This window comes from Engystomops pustulosus, chromosome 6, assembly GCF_040894005.1.
Source record: "Engystomops pustulosus chromosome 6, aEngPut4.maternal, whole genome shotgun sequence".
In the NCBI taxonomy this organism is placed as follows: Eukaryota; Metazoa; Chordata; class Amphibia; order Anura; family Leptodactylidae; genus Engystomops; species Engystomops pustulosus.
Window position 1 is genome coordinate 72,859,984 of NC_092416.1, and position 16,381 is coordinate 72,876,364.

General features: G+C 40.9%; 1 protein-coding gene across 1 annotated transcript in view; it reads right to left on the reverse strand.

Moving 5' to 3' along the window:
• Window positions 1–16,381, reverse strand: part of LOC140065935 (uncharacterized) — a 122,308-nt gene that overhangs the window by 33,105 nt on the left and 72,822 nt on the right. The window contains exons 41-48 of the mRNA XM_072113495.1: window positions 15,085–15,253; window positions 14,686–14,794; window positions 13,561–13,706; window positions 9,912–10,037; window positions 9,650–9,829; window positions 9,264–9,488; window positions 6,415–6,541; window positions 1,191–1,390 (exon numbers count right to left, since the gene is read on the reverse strand). Coding sequence (XP_071969596.1) covers window positions 1,191–1,390; window positions 6,415–6,541; window positions 9,264–9,488; window positions 9,650–9,829; window positions 9,912–10,037; window positions 13,561–13,706; window positions 14,686–14,794; window positions 15,085–15,253 — 1,282 coding nt within the window. The remainder of the gene's footprint in view (window positions 1–1,190; window positions 1,391–6,414; window positions 6,542–9,263; window positions 9,489–9,649; window positions 9,830–9,911; window positions 10,038–13,560; window positions 13,707–14,685; window positions 14,795–15,084; window positions 15,254–16,381) is intronic.

The window sequence follows — 16,381 nt, forward strand, 5'->3', positions numbered from 1 at the left end:
CCGCAGAATAGAGTTACTTATAGGCAGTGTGTAGTGCATATATACAGTAGAATGGGCAGGTGGCGTATGTTTAGGGTTGAGCTATAAAATGCTATCGCTCTGATTCATTCTTGACTGGACTACTGTAACTCCATACTAATCGGTCTTCCACTCCTTCCACTCACTAAACTGTCTCCTCTCCAATCTATACTTAATGCAACAGCCATTGTCTTTGAGACTAAATGCTACACGGATGCCTCCAGTCTGTGCCAGTCACTGCACTAGTTGTCCATCTCCTTCCAAAAGTATTTTAAAATAATCACCCTCATCTAAAAAGCTCTGCATAATGCTGCACCTCCTTACCTCTTCTCTTTCATCTCATGATGGTGCTATATAAATATATTATTATTATCATTATTACTTCTTCTGTTGTGCCGCCTTTCTACTGTGTCATGTCACAAGAAATTTGCGGTACCTAGTTTCCTGCCATTATCACAGCCCCACCTCAGCACTAACATTTGGGATCAGAAAATCTCAGATCAGCTCAGATGCTGACATTGAAGAGAGTCAGCTTACCCGGGGGGCTGGTGTCCCTTGAGGTTGAAGTTCACTTGCATGTGTGAGAGTCAATTCTTTGACCGCCGCCATCAGGACCAGGAAAGTGTACTACTCTATCCATCCCCTGGGAGCCAGCCTTAGTCGGGAAGGGTTAAACATTATGCTGACCCACAACATCTATCTTCCATGGGCCCGTTTTGAGCACTGCATATTGCGGCTCCAGTTCCCCTTTCAGTATAGAACCTCAGCATAGGGGAAGGGGTGTGACATATTTACTCAGAGAAAAAAGTTATTATGTCATCTATGTTCGATGATAAGGGAAGATATTCTTATTCTTTTTTCGGGGACAAAATTTAACCCAAACCCAAAATTGTGCTTTTTAAAAACAAAATTTCATCCTGGAAAAAAACAAGATGTACAAGGAATTGAGGTAAACAACAGATAGATGGCCTGAAAAGCAGGTGCAGAGTTAAGAGGTCAAGGTCTTCTACTCTAGTCCAAGGTTGCAGTAACCTTGAATGAGATCGAAGTATGAGAGATACTGAATAAAAGTATGTAGCTAAACAGTGTTTTGCAATTTGCAGCCACCAATACTGCTGTACCCCATATTATTATATGGGATTTCCATTTTATTTCTTGGTTTTACAAATTACCTTGTGGACAGCTATATCCGGCTGGACATGGCTGACATGTGACATCTGACGCACTGGAACTACGATATGTCCCTGGTCCACATTTGGTACATGATGTCTCTTCTGAATCCCTCAAAGCGATCCCATGAAGAGCTGTACTCCCTCCTGGACAAGGCATCATGTGTATGCTACCCGGGGGGCAGAAATATGGGAAAGTGCAGCTAAAAGGCAAGAATTACATAGAAACCAATAAGTGGATAGTTGAGGTTATTTATTTCTCAACACGTGAACATTGCTACAGAATATGCTATACAAATAATGGAAAAAATGCAGTAAATAGTTCATGAACTTCCACAGTGTGTAAAACCCATATCCAAAAGTCACTTCCTTTGTGAAATAAGAAAAGTTTATCCAACCAGAAATTAATTTTAATTACAAGTGCACTTTCAGGCAGGTTCAATACCACCCCTAAAAATAAAATATATATTTCAGTTGAAAAATGGGAAAAGTGACAATTTAGAAATTTCCTTCTGCTGCTGCAATGATCTTTATACAGGCGGTCCCCTACTTAAGGACACCCGACTTACAGACAACCCATAGTTACAGACGGACCCCTCTGCCCACTGTGACCTCTGGTGAAGCTCTCTGGATGCTTTAAAATAGTCCCAGATTGCAATAATCAGCTTAAAATTGTCTGCAATGAAGCTTTATTGATAATTCTTGGTCCTATTACAGCAAAAAAATTTGAAACTCCAATTGTCACTGGGGCAAAAAAAAAAAATTGTCGGGAACTACAATGATAAAATATACAGTTTCGACTTACATACAAATTCAACTTAAGAACAAACCTACAGTCCCTATCTTGTATGTAACCCGGGGACTGCCTGTATCTTGATAGACAAGGTATTTTGGGTCATATTTTCTTATATTTGAAGTGACAAGAACATATACATTTTTTAATACCGTATGTTTCAGACTATGAGGAATACTTTGAACTGTACTTAACGCTGTACTCAACACCTGCCTCGAACAGTGCACAGGTCTGCCACTTGCTGGTCATTCATCCTTATGATAAGGTGCGCCTTATAATCTGGTGCCCTTATATATGAACCTAGATGTTTTAGCAGGCATTTATTGATGGTGCGCCTTATAATCCGGTGCGCCTTAAAGTCTGAAAAATACGGTAATTTTTTTATTTTTGGCAACTAATGGATAGTTGGTATTAGGTTTTTGTATGAAGACCTTTGACAACCTCACACATGTGGAGATTAACTTACCATTCACAGATTTAGAATTTTCTAACCCTCATGGTTGCTGAGATATTGGTGCTAGTTTCTGACCATTTTACGCCTCCTTTGTCAGAGCTGGAGTAAATGATGGGTGTGTGTTATGATAAAATTTCCAATCAGCAGCAGGCAGTGTCAGAAAAGCTGCTGTGCAGAGTGCAGCTTTTCTCTATGCTCATCTAGAGGATGTGTTCAAATGTTGTGTTTTGTTGGGGAAATGTTTTATTTAATATCTTGTATTGTAGTAATTTAAGTTATGTACAAGGGTGCTTTATATGAAATAAAAAACTCAGAGACATATATCATTGCCACTTTGAAACTGGAGATAGGCCTGACATTTGACATATGGAGTAGTCGTCTCACTATGGACTAACCTCCTACAATGTTCCCAACTTTTTCCACATGTTTGCAAAACTATGCTATTCTTTCTTTTTTCAGCGTATAGTATTGAAGCCTGACAATGTATACTCAGTTAGCATGCTGCAAATCTACGGACTCTCTCTTCTTGTGCAAGAATAAATATTCAGATGGTCATGGTCCTTTAGAAAGAATTTTTTTTTATTACATTCAGTTGACACTTCATTAACATTACATTTACACAGTATTTACATAAATGTGACGTAAACACAATGTTAACATCATGTACATGTGATGTTAACATGGCGTTAATGCAGAGTTTAAACCCATCCAGAAAGATTACACTGTATGCAGAGCGAATCTAACAGGATCCAGTGTAGCGAGCAACAGATAGTATGATCTCTATGACTACATACACAAGTTATGTTTACATTGTGTTACCAATGCATTCACTTTGCATTCACATGAACATTCACATACGCATGTTGTAAATGTGATGTTAACGGAGTACTTATGAAATGTAAATACAATGGGGCAGATTTACTTACCCGGTCCATTCGCGATCCAGCAGCGCGTTCTCTGCGGAGGATTCGGGTTCTGCCGGGATTCACTAAGGCAGTTCCTCTGACGTCCACCAGGTGGACCAAGCCGGGCTGAGTGAATGTAAGCGACACTTTTCTTTTAAAAATGTGGTGGTTTTTCCGAATCCGTCGGGTTTTTTTACGGCCATGCCCCCCGATTTCCATCGCGTGCATGCCGGCGCCGATGCGACACAATCTGATCACGTGCGGCAAAATCTCTTACACTGACTGCTGCTGACTGGACAGTGTCAGAGAAAATTACACATGCCCTGTCGGATACCGGGACTGATATCTCAGCAACCATGGGGGCTCAGCAATATATTCGGCGCCGGGCTACCCGGGCCGCGGGCCGAATCCCGCCGATGTTTCTGCCTTTAGTCTATGGCAGAGCGAGGGAACAATAAGTTCCCTGCTCTGCCATAGACGATCCAATGTAAATGAAGATGGTGGTGCCCTGCCGCTGGGTCACGGCGCCCAGTGTGACGTCACACCGCGGCGCGACTCGCGGCGCGGGCTGTAGCAGAGCGCCGCCATCTTTGTTTACATCCGATCTCCACCCTAACAACGCGAGGGAGGACGAAGACAGCGCGCATCGTGGGAACGATGGAGGGTGAGTACAATTTTAGTATTATATCTAGAACTGTATATAGTTGTTATTGGGGGGGGGTATTATATCTAGAACTGTATATGGTTCTTATTGGGGGGGTTGTATATATTTATTATGTGGGGGGGGGGGTTTATAGCAATAATAGGAATCTGTATAAAGTTGTTATAGGGGGATTGTATATATTTATTATGGGGGTGTATATAGTTATTATAGGGGGTGTATATAGTTATTATAGGGGCACTGTATATAGTTGTTATAGGGGGTGTATATAGTTATTATAGGGGCACTGTATATAGTTATTAATGGGGTATATATAGTTATTATAGGGATACTGTATATAGTTATTATAGGGGGTGTATATATAGTTATTATAGGGGCACTATATATAGTTGTTATAGGGGGTGTATATAGTTATTATAGGGGCACTGTATATAGCTGTTATAGGGGGTGTATATAGTTATTATAGGGGCACTGTATATAGTTGTTATAGGGGGTGTATATAGTTATTATAGGGGCACTGTATATAGTTGTTATAGGGGGTGTATATAGTTATTATAGGGGCACTGTGTATAGTTATAGGGGGTTTATATAGTTATTATAGGGGTGTACATAGTTATCATAGGGGTCTGTATATAGTTATTACAGGGAACTGTATATAGTTATTATAGGGGAACTGTATATAGTTATTATAGGGGAACTGTATATAGTTATTATAGGGGGGTGTATATAGTTATAGGGGACTGTATATAGTTATTATAGGAGGACTGTATATTGTAATTGTTATACAGTTATTATAGGGGTGTATATAGTTATCATAGGGGCACTGTATATAGTTGTTATAGGGGGTGTATATAGTTATTATAGGGGGAATGTATATAGTGATTACTGGGAACTTTATATAGTGATTGCTGGGGGAGCTGTATATAGTGATTACTGGGAACTGTATATAGTGATTGCTGGGGGAGCTGTATATAGTGATTGCTGGGGGAGCTGTATATAGTGATTGCTGGAGGAGCTGTATATAGTAATTGCTGGGGAGCTGTATACAGTGATTGCTGGGGAGCTGTATACAGTGATTGCTGGGGAGCTGTATATAGTGATTGCTGGGGGAGCTGTATATAATGTTTGCTGGGGGAGCTGTATACAGTGGTTGCTGGGGGAGCTGTATACAGTGGTTGCTGGGGGAGCTGTATACAGTGGTTGCTGGGGGAGCTGTATACGGTGGTTGCTGGGGGAGCTGTATACGGTGGTTGCTGGGGGAGCTGTATACAGTGATTACTGGGGGAGCTGTATATAGTGATTGCTGGGGGAGCTGTATATAGTAATTGCTGGGGGCTATATATAGTGGTTGCTGGGGGAGCTGCATACAGTGGTTGCTGGGGGAGCTGTATACAGTGATTGCTGGGGGAGCTGTATATAGTGATTGCTGGGGGAGCTGTATATAGTGATTGCTGGGGGAGCTGTATATAGTGATTGCTGGGGGAGCTGTATATAGTGATTGCTGGGGGAGCTGTATATAGTGATTGCTGGGGGAGCTGTATATAATGTTTGCTGGGGGAGCTGTATACAGTGGTTGCTGGGGGAGCTGTATACAGTGGTTGCTGGGGGAGCTGTATACAGTGGTTGCTGGGGGAGCTGTATACAGTGGTTGCTGGGGGAGCTGTATACAGTGGTTGCTGGGGGAGCTGTATACAGTGGTTGCTGGGGGAGCTGTATACAGTGGTTGCTGGGGGAGCTGTATACAGTGGTTGCTGGGGGAGCTGTATACAGTGATTGCTGGGGGAGCTGTATATAGTGATTGCTGGGGGAGCTGTATATAGTGATTGCTGGGGGAGCTGTATATAGTGATTGTTGGGGGAGCTGTATATAGTGATTGCTGTGGGAGCTGTATATAGTGCTTACTGGGAGCTGTATACAGTGATTACTGGGGGAGCTGTATATAGTGATTGCTGGGGTAGCTGTATACAGTGGTTGCTGAGGGGATGTATACAGTGGTTGCTGGGGTAGCTGTATACAGTGGTTGCTGGGGGGGATGTATACAGTGGTTGCTGGGGGAGCTGTATACAGTGGTTGCTGGGGGAGCTGTATACAGTGATTACTGGGGAGGCTGTATATAGTTATTGCTTGGGGTCGGTATATAGCGATTGCTGTTCCCTGTCTGGACTACATTCAATGGGGGCCTCCACCATGTTTTGCGCCCAGGGGCCCCCACCAACCTTAATCCGGCCCTGACCAGAATAATCCCAAACCAGCAAACTTCATAAACCTCTGCTTTTATAGAGGTGGCTCTAGTTATATCTGCCCTTAGTTTTAGGGAATTTGATTGGTATCTGCCCTTATTTTAGTATAAGGGCATGTAGTAAAACCTACCTTTATTTATCTCATAATAATACCCAATATAATTATATACTCACAGTTGTGCACTAGTGTTATAGGTGGAAGATCCCTCGGGACAGAAGAAGCCTCCAGGACATGGTGAAGGAATTCCCGTACGTGATGTGCAATATGATCCTGCTCTGCACGGAGATTCACTGACAGAACCTGATATAATAAAAGTTCTCTTGAGTTCTCTTGCATTTAGGTAACGTAAATAATTTCTGATTTTCTGGAAGACAGATTATTACAACTCATCCATCCTTTGATTGCATTATTACTGGTGATGAGCGGACCCATTAAAATTTAGGTTGGAATTTTAAAAATCTTTTCAGGTCCAAAATCAACACCAGATCATGGGCATTAAATCTTTAAATGCCACTGGCAAAGTCCCCAGTGGCATTTAAATAATAAATGGAGCACAAGTGCCCTGGCACTAACATGCAGGCAAGGCTGTGTCCTGGCGCTAATATGCCAGTGGGGCTGTGTGCAGCCACTTTGGGGAGGGTCATTGCTTAGGATGATGTTGTGAAAGTGCCGGTGTGCTCACGCTCCATTGCATTACAATGCAGCTAGTGACTTTGCCAAACGCATTTAAAGAGTTAACTCCTGTGATCGTTGCCAGCACCAATCGCTGGCATTACCGGCGTTAGGGTTTGAACCAAACATGGACCCAAACTTTGCAGTTTGGTTCCACTCAACACTTATTATTACAGAACCACAATCCTGATGCGATCTGAAGAATTATCTTTTATATCAAAAAGTATGGTTCTAGATACTTTAGAACCAAAGATAGTGGATTCTGAATTAACACTCCCCCTCCAGCCTCTAAAACTGATTTTTCTCTGCTAATTTGGACATTTCATACCCTATCGAGGGGTCTGTACGTTTAGTGTGGTAAAAGCTGGTGACAGAGACCTTTTGAGAATACTAGTACACTAGAAGGCAACAAATGTTCACTTCATTGTTGGGTCCAATAGAAGCAGTGCTGCCTCTATTCACTACATAATATTAATTCAGCCTTATATAATGTGAATAGGAGAAGACAAGTAGGAAAATTCTTCCATTATCTTCCCTGTCTGTCAGAGGTCAGAGGTTCTCTCTGACCTCTGAAATCACAACCCTTTTCCTACCACTGTAGATTTTAAGACATAGTGCTCTTTCGCATTGGCGTTGATGTTCAGTTTCAGTTGTGTTTCGTGATACATTAGTTTTGTCTCCTTGTCCGCAAAAAAAACTTGAAGGTTTAACATTGCTTTAAAAATGTCACACCTGATATTTCATTTTCAAGTTTCTTGAAAATTTGAGAGAGGGCTGTTCGATTTGGATCTTTCTAATGTTGTAATAAAACAAAGGACTCTTATAAAATGACGCCCACACAAAGCTGAGATATGGTTAATGTTAGTTAGTAACTAATTTGGGTAGTAATCAGTTTGAAAACCAGAACACTTTGAAGTTTGAAAATAGCACATTTTTTCTAAATGTTTACCTTCATAAGTAAATGTAAAATATATCAACCAAAATTTACCACTATTTTGAAGTACAAAATGTAACGGAAAAACAAACTCAAAAACACTTTGGTAAGTTAAAGCCTTCTAAAGCTATAACCGGATAAAGTGACAAATCCTGGTTTTGAAAAATAGTTAATGGTCATCAGGGCGCAAATTAGCCCCTATGGTCACTAAGGGGTTAAACTGCATCATATGATGGAGAGTTATGCAATTTGCTAAAGTAGATCAAGCTTAATTTAAATTTTTTAAGATTACTGATTGACGTCAATAAATTTATATTCAAACTTTTATTAATATATCTAATCCTGTTCACTCAGTTAATGGTTTGGTACAAGGTATGAACATATGCAATCCATACGCAACAACTACAAGATAATAGCTGATAAATACATGCGGCAATATGCAGCAAACGCCCAGCTTGTATGGAGAGGGCTCAGCCCATGCGCACACCCCCAGCCAACAATTATAGTAATAGTATAGTCAAATGTCGGTAAGGGGTTAATACTGGACTCAATCAAGTGGAATGATCAACTCTTATATTCAATTACATTTCACAACAAAAAAATGAGTCATTGTGACAGATATGCAGATATAATTAGATAATTAATGGGAGAGACATAGAAGGTGTCTTTCCGAGGAAAGGCTGTTGCACAACAAGTAGGTAGACTAGCCAGATCAAAGATGCAGTATAGTTAGTGGAAAGTTGGCAGACAGGCCAGGATTATTCATTTTATAAAGCAAATTCCATGGCTGCCTCAGCAATCCTCAGCACTATTATCACCTAATGAAAAATCTCCAATGGGGATATTAACAATCAAGAAGTTTTCAAATGTGGACAAGGAACTGAAAATTATAAAGTGGACTTATTTCCGATTTTACAGAGGATTTAATCTAATTTAATGTAGCACTGACACTTATGTTTGACCAGCGCTCCATTGGCTTCTATGGAATTCTGGAAGATGGCTGAACTTACCACCACTTCCAATTTACTACTAGAGGTCAAATGGTTTGACCTGCAGGGCTAAGACAGATAGGAGATGAATAGCATTACTGAGAAAACCCTTTGACAAGGGATGTTCCACAGCTCAATATTTTCATATAAGTTGTTTACCAAAGAAGTCTTATAAAAAATGTAGTTAGGACACCCATAGGCTATATGAAACTTCGAAGGCATATCTTTTTTTTTATCTCTTTCAGATTGGTAAAAGAACCACTATGACAATTCCATAGGAACCTCTCATTTTTGTTAATGCAACATTTTTGAATGTAATCCTAAAGGTGCAATACAAAAAAACACCCCAGAAGATGTAAATTGACTAAGCACCACTATTGTACCAATTGGTTGTTTTGTGAAATTTCATAAGTCTATATTTACATACCAGGTGGGCACTCATAGCCAGGTCTGCAGGGGATTCCTATAATGTTAACTTCCAAAGTCACAATGGGGTTGGGACAATAATATCCAACAGGGCAGATCTCACAGTCCTGAATGGATGACGCTCCAGGCTCATTTCTTAATGTGCCAGCAGGGCAGGCCAAAGGGTCACTAGAACCTGGACACCAGTACCCTGGGGGGCATGGAGAGTCTTCATACAAAACTGTACCTAACATTAAAATATTCAAAAATAATTATTAATACATTCTTAGCAACCATAAATAAATTGAATCTATTATGTTGAAGCACTCATGCATAATATATATATATATATACATACATACATACATACATATATATATATATATATATATAAATATATGTTCTAACCTGGTAATTTGCAAAAGTATCCAGGGGGGCATGGTTGGCAGTCACCAGCTTTTTCTGCCCCTGGGAGGGCACGGTAAGTATGATCAGGACACTCCTGAGGTTCAACTGTGTGTCCAGAAACCGTCTGATTTCCTCCAGAGCAGTAAAATCCAGGGGGGCATAGAACAGGTACTGGGTTTCCTATATGAAGACGAATGCATAGTTGTAAATATCTGTATTTATCATTACACAACATGAATACAAATCATTAAAAAAACTGCACCTTCTTTACACCAGTATCCTCGAGGGCACAACACACAATCCTCCCGGTACCTGCCTCCTGGAGAGCTTCTTACTGTATTAGCTGGGCATGGGGTGGGCAAGACTGTCCCTTCCTGGCAATAAAAACCTATAAAACAGAGGCACACAACTTAAGATGTTGATATGAAACCTATGTGTTATCCCCTATCCACAGAGAGATAATTGCCGCAAAGGTCCCAGATGATCCCCACAGCAAATAGGGGTCCATTGTAACCCAAATGAATGGAGCTGCAGAACAAGCATCAAATTTTTATTAATAACCTTATAAGGTTCAATCAAGGTTCAATATTTGCAGATGATACTATATTATATAGCAGTGGTGGCGAACCTATGGCACGGGTGCCAGAGGTGGCATTCAGAGCCCTTTCTGTGGGCACTCAGGCCATTGACCCCAAAACATTGCTCACCAAACAGGACCAAAGTCACCAAATCTTCCTGCAGATGCAGGCAATTTAAGAGATGCTGCAATCAGCGCTATTTTAAAATGACACTTCATTGGCTGTTTGGAACTGCGGTAAAAGTGAGAAAGTGTTTATAGAACTGCAGTATCTTTGTAGGTCATCCTACTGGACCCTACATTTTTACTGTACAGAGAGACCCTGGTGAGAAGCTACAATGATAGTATGAATGTGCCCTCCTTCTTTCAACTGTATTGGTAGCCTCAAGGGGCTGATACGATTGATAAAATGCAATGCTGGCACTTTGTGGTAAATAAGTGGATTTTGGTTATTGTTTGGGCACTTGGTCTCTAAATGGTTCGCCATCACTGTTATATAGTATTACAGTATTATAGCATTACATAGGCATTTGTGGAAGCTTGAGTAGTGGGCAGAGAAATGGCTGATGAGGTTTAATGAAGATAAATGTAAGTTTATGCACTTAGGCCATGGAAACAAGAAAGCAAAATTATGTTCTAAACAGTAAATGCAAAAAGAGAAAAGACGGATGTGATATAGAAATACAAATCTTTATTAAATAAACGATCACAAGTTAAAACCATTTAAAACATCCCATTGAAGGGAGAAACAAAGCAAAGAAGATCCCCCTATACCCATGTGCATAAATGGATAGATGAATATAGGTAAAAGGTATAATGAAAAGTAATGACCACAACTCCCAGTGCAATGTAAACTACAAATCTATTGCAGAAGATGAACACCTGCGAACAGACAGGCCAATATTGATGCAATATGAGCACAAATGCAACAATTATAGAGAAATGTAAAACAACATTACCACCGGAGGTAGGACCTGGGGGAAGACGGGATCACATTGGGCATCTGTGATCCCGCCTTCCCCCAGGTCCTACCTCCGGTGGTAAAATATGAAATATTGTGTACAGTTTTAGTCACCGGTGTATAAAAAGGATATAGTAGAACTGGACGGGTGCAGAGGAGAGCAACTAAGATTATTAGGGGAATGGGGGGACTAGAATACAATGACAGATTGCATAATTTGGGATTATTCAGTTTAGAAAAAGGACAACTAAGGGGAGACCTCATTACAATGTACAAATATCTGAACGGACAGTACAAGGATCTCTCCAAAGATCTTTTTATACCTGGGCCTGTGACCAGGACAAGGGGGCATTCTCTACGTCTAGAGGAGAGGCGATTCTACCATCAACATAGACAAAGGTTCTTTACTGTAAGAGCAGTGAGACTATTTAACTCTCTGCCGCAGGACTGGCGGACTCTATGTACATGTTCAAGAGAGGTCTGGATGTCTTTCTGACAGCAATAATATTACATGTAATGTGTAAAAAAATCTGTTTCGTTCTTAAAGGTTGGATTTGCGTCTTTTTCCAGCCTTATATAATATGATACTTTGAATTCAATAACATTAATCAAACCTTAAAAGGTAAGTCTCATCTGGGCATTGACCGTTCAATTAATTAACCTGATATATTTCATCAATTGGATGTAACTGCATGACAAAATAATTTCACTTAAATGTAGACATGTTGTCTCTTAGAAACAAGATTTTTGTCCTTGGATACGACCACCACTGCTAGAGAGATTGCACAATGAAACAAATAGTTTTTCCATATAAAATGTCCAGAAGTTACAGCATGTCCCACAGCCGACCGGGGATAATGAACATTGAATATGGCTGGTCAGCCGTGTCATTAGTGCATGTATGGTCACCAATGTGGGGTTGGTCGTATCTTGTTTCTAAAGGACAACATAGCAACATTTAAATCAAAAGACAAGTGTCTGATTAGTGAGGGTTTTACCCATGGGATCTCCCATGATTGGGAGAATGGAAAGTCCCCTAAAGTGTACAATATTGAATGAAGGCCTGTGTGCATTGGACCACTTCAGCGCACTTTTGGTGACCTTTTCTGAGACATATGATGATTAAATGATGTGCCTTTCTTCTTGGAGGCAAAGAAATCAAATACGGATGAATATCTTCTCTGTATCTTAATTACGTCATCTTAATTAAGATACAGAGTATTGTTAGGTGTGCAATACACTCTGTGTGGGTTGGGGGTTCAGCTAGCTGGACCCATTGTATTAAGCACATACATTCCAATAATCACAGTGGCTTAATTTTTAGCATTACAGCCTTGAAGCGCTGGGGACCTGGGTTCAAGTCCCAGGATCAACATCTGCAAAAAAATTTTTATGTTCTCTCTGTGTTTGCGTGGGTGTCCTCCGGTTTCCTCCCACACTCCAAAACATACGGGTAGGTTGATTAGATTGTGAGCCCCATTGAGGACAGGGTCTGATTTGGCAAGCTCTGTGCAGCGCTGCTTAATCTGTGTGCGCTATATAAATAAAGTAATTTATATAGTACTGGCTTTTATATCAAGGATCAAGATCTGAGGATCAAGGATGTTCTGAGATGGCTACAAGTGATCTGTACACAAAAGTTATATACAAAATGATAGCCTGACAAATCGCACAACATATATTTTCCGATACTATCCTGGTCCCATGACTTAGATCAGACCCATTTCTTCCTGGGATGGGGGTTGCAGAAATGGCTTTGCATAACAATAAATAAGAATCTAGTTAGCACTTATTGTAGTCAAAATGAAATGCTAAGGTCAAGTTTTCAGACTAATTTCTCACATTACTAAGTTCTGTATCCTTTTTACACCACCCTTTAATGGGAGTCTATCACTTCCACTATTGTTAGAATCTGCTAGAAACATGTTGAAGAGAAATGTGTTCTCCAACATTTATTATTTCTAATTATTATTGAATTTCCAAGATATTCCCAGTTTATTATGTTTGCTAATAAGGCAGTTGCTACACGCAATGCATGTACTTAAGACCATGAGTACTGCTATTGCTGACTAAATCTATTTCTTCTTCTTCCCCCCTCTTCCTGAAATTTTCACAAGAATCAGAGGAAGTTCAGGCAGAAATAGCAGTTCTCTTGGTGCTAAGGAAATGATATTGGTGCACTGACTGGCTCATTAGCATATAGGTTAAAATGGGAATTTCTCAGAAACTGCATAATGTATTTAAATAATAATGGAAATTTTTGAAATCATAGTGCATTTGTCTGTAACATTCTTCCAACAGATAATAATAAAGAAGGTGTTCGACTCCTTTTAAGGGAGTACAATTTTAAAAGGTTGTTTTTGTACAAGTTACCTGGTGGACAGATCCCTGCACACATTTGCCCCCAGTTACATTCGGTCAGAGTGCTTCGGCTGAAGTTTTGGACATATGGTGTGTATTCTGAACTGCCAGATAGGCAAAAATGTCCTGCTGCACAGGGCCCTAAAAGCTTTCCACCCCTGTGGATGAGAATGGACAGTAACATTTTGCATAGGAGCACAAAATAAGCACACATATTTTCACAGGCATTTGGTAATTGTAAACACATTTTATAATGCATACCGTATATACTCGAATATAAGCTGACCCGATTATAAGCAGAGACCCCAAATTTTAACACAAAAAACTGTAAAAAACCTATTGACTTGAGTATAAGCCGAGGGGGGAAATGCATTGGTCACAGCCCCAGTATATAGCCAGCCAGCCCCTTGTAGTATATAGCCTGACAGATTCCTGTAGTATGTAGCCAGCCAGCCCCCTATAGTAGATAGCCAGCCAGCCCCCTGTAATAGAAAGCCAGCCAGCCCCCTGTAGAAGATAGCCTGCCAGCCCCCTGTAGAAGATAGCCTGCCAGCCCCCTGTAGAAGATAGCCTGCCAGCCCCCTGTAGAAGATAGCCTGCCAGCCCCTTGTAGTATATAGCCTGCCAGCCCCTGTAGAAGATAGCCTGTCAGCCCCCATTAGATGATAGCGTGCCAGCCCCCTGTAGAAGATAGCCTGCCAGCCCCCAGTAGAAGATAGTCTGCTCTGTAAAAAAAATAAACATGGTGCTCACCATTCCGACTGCCTGGGCATCTCCTCTTCATCTTCATGTCGCAGGTCCATGACAGTGCCGTGGCCGTGCCTCTTCTGTCTTCATGACGGCGTCAGGTCCAAGATGGCTCCATGCACGCAGCCTGGCCGGCACGCAACTATGATGTCAGCCACTGCTGGGAGCCTTCGCGGACTTGGTGCAGGCTTGAAGAAGAGGTGCGTCCACGGAGCTGTTGCGTGGGCCGTCGGAATGGTGAGTTGTTTTTTTTTATATATTTACAAAAATTGTGCTGAAAAACTTGGCTTATACTCGAGTATATATGGTATATAAATAGGCTTGTTTCCACAGCTTGGGCATGGTTGAGACTTTTAAATGCCACATGTGCATTATAGGAGGGGCATGTACCTGCAGTAATGTCCTGGGGGACACGGCAAGCATTCTCCTTTTTCTCTCAGACCACTTATTTCCAGAGGTGTATAGGTTCCATTAGGGCAAGGTAAAGGAAAAAGTGTCCCTAGAAAATGTCATGCAAGAAATTAAATTATCCCATATATATGGTTGTAGGCAAAGGCCATTATGACAATACAGTATGCACAATTATTTGCCATTTGAAATACAGATTTTGATTTATGATGCTGTGTGCTTTTTATTAAAAGTATAAAGAAACTTGTAACATTTGGGTCCCCATGGACCTATCTCGTACTCGAATTTCGAAGGTAAAATAGAAGGCAACAGGCAATAACTAAAGTCAAAATGTAGGGGACAGCAGTTGGTTGAGTGGCTACACAAAGTGGCAATACACACCTGCAGGGCAATAAGAATGTGGTGGACAGGGCTCTGGCTGACCAGCCACTGCCTCTTGGCAGTAGAATCCCGGCTGGCAAGGGGTGCAGGAATGAGAACCTGTATTTGGCTGGTACTGTCCAGTAGGGCATGGTATAGGATGGGAAGAACCAGAACTGCAGTAATGACCCTAAACAAGATGAAAAATAAATATATTTGTGTGTTAGATCAATCAAAATGTGTTAATGTTTGTGAATAGAAGCTTTTATTGTGTAAATTTATTATTTATATATTACCAAAATTAAGTTTTTGACACACTGCCAATTTTGCACCTACATAGAATAGAGATGTCTGTAGGTACACTTTTAGGCTGCATTCCTATGAACGCATGAAAACAGCCGTATACACGGAGGTAGCATTGGCAATGGGAAATACAGCCATCCATTTACATGGTCGTGTTGCCCACTGTACCATGAGTGAGCAGTATAAAAATATAGCGCATGTCCTATTTTATCATGTATTTCTGTTACGTATGCCCCATAGAAGTGTGTGGGAACATTAAAAAATACAAGTTGCATACCTGCTGCATATGGCTGTGCACCGTATGCTGCCGTATATATGTGCAGTATCCAGAACCAGTGGGAGGTGCATTCTGTCAGCCAGCCAATAGTCAGCCATCCATCATTTGCCAGCCCACCGTATTTTATACGGATACGGTATGAATACAGGGACATACGGACACATACAGATGAAAATCATCACATATATATGTATTCATACAGAATGCAATAACACAGTCCTGTATTTCCGTGCTGTATGAATATACGTATATTCGTGGCCCATTGAAATAAATGGGACTGTATGCTACACGTATATACGTTCATGTGAATGCAGTCTCATACAGCATGGAAATAAAGGACTGGAGAAATTACATGTTCGTGTGAATGAAGCCTAACTGTGAGAGACAGAATCTAAATCTCAGTGCTTTTAGTTTGTCTTTTTGAAGCTCCTCCTAAATATTACAGCTAGTAGTTATCAGGATATCAGGTTATCAGGTTTGACAAAGCGCTAGTAGCGCGAAACAGCCTGTTACCTTTTGGACCTCGGCGTCCTCACATGTCTGCTTGCCTGTACGCTAAATAAAGATTGTGGATTGTATCAGCGAGTGCCGTCCTATCCTTGGATCTGAGTTATCAGGATAAGGCACTGATTTTTCACTGAGCATACATTTCACCTCATAATCAAAATAAGATATCCACAATAAACCTTTATTCTTGGTGGTGAAGTTGGTACTGCAACACCCCTGCCAACGTATAGG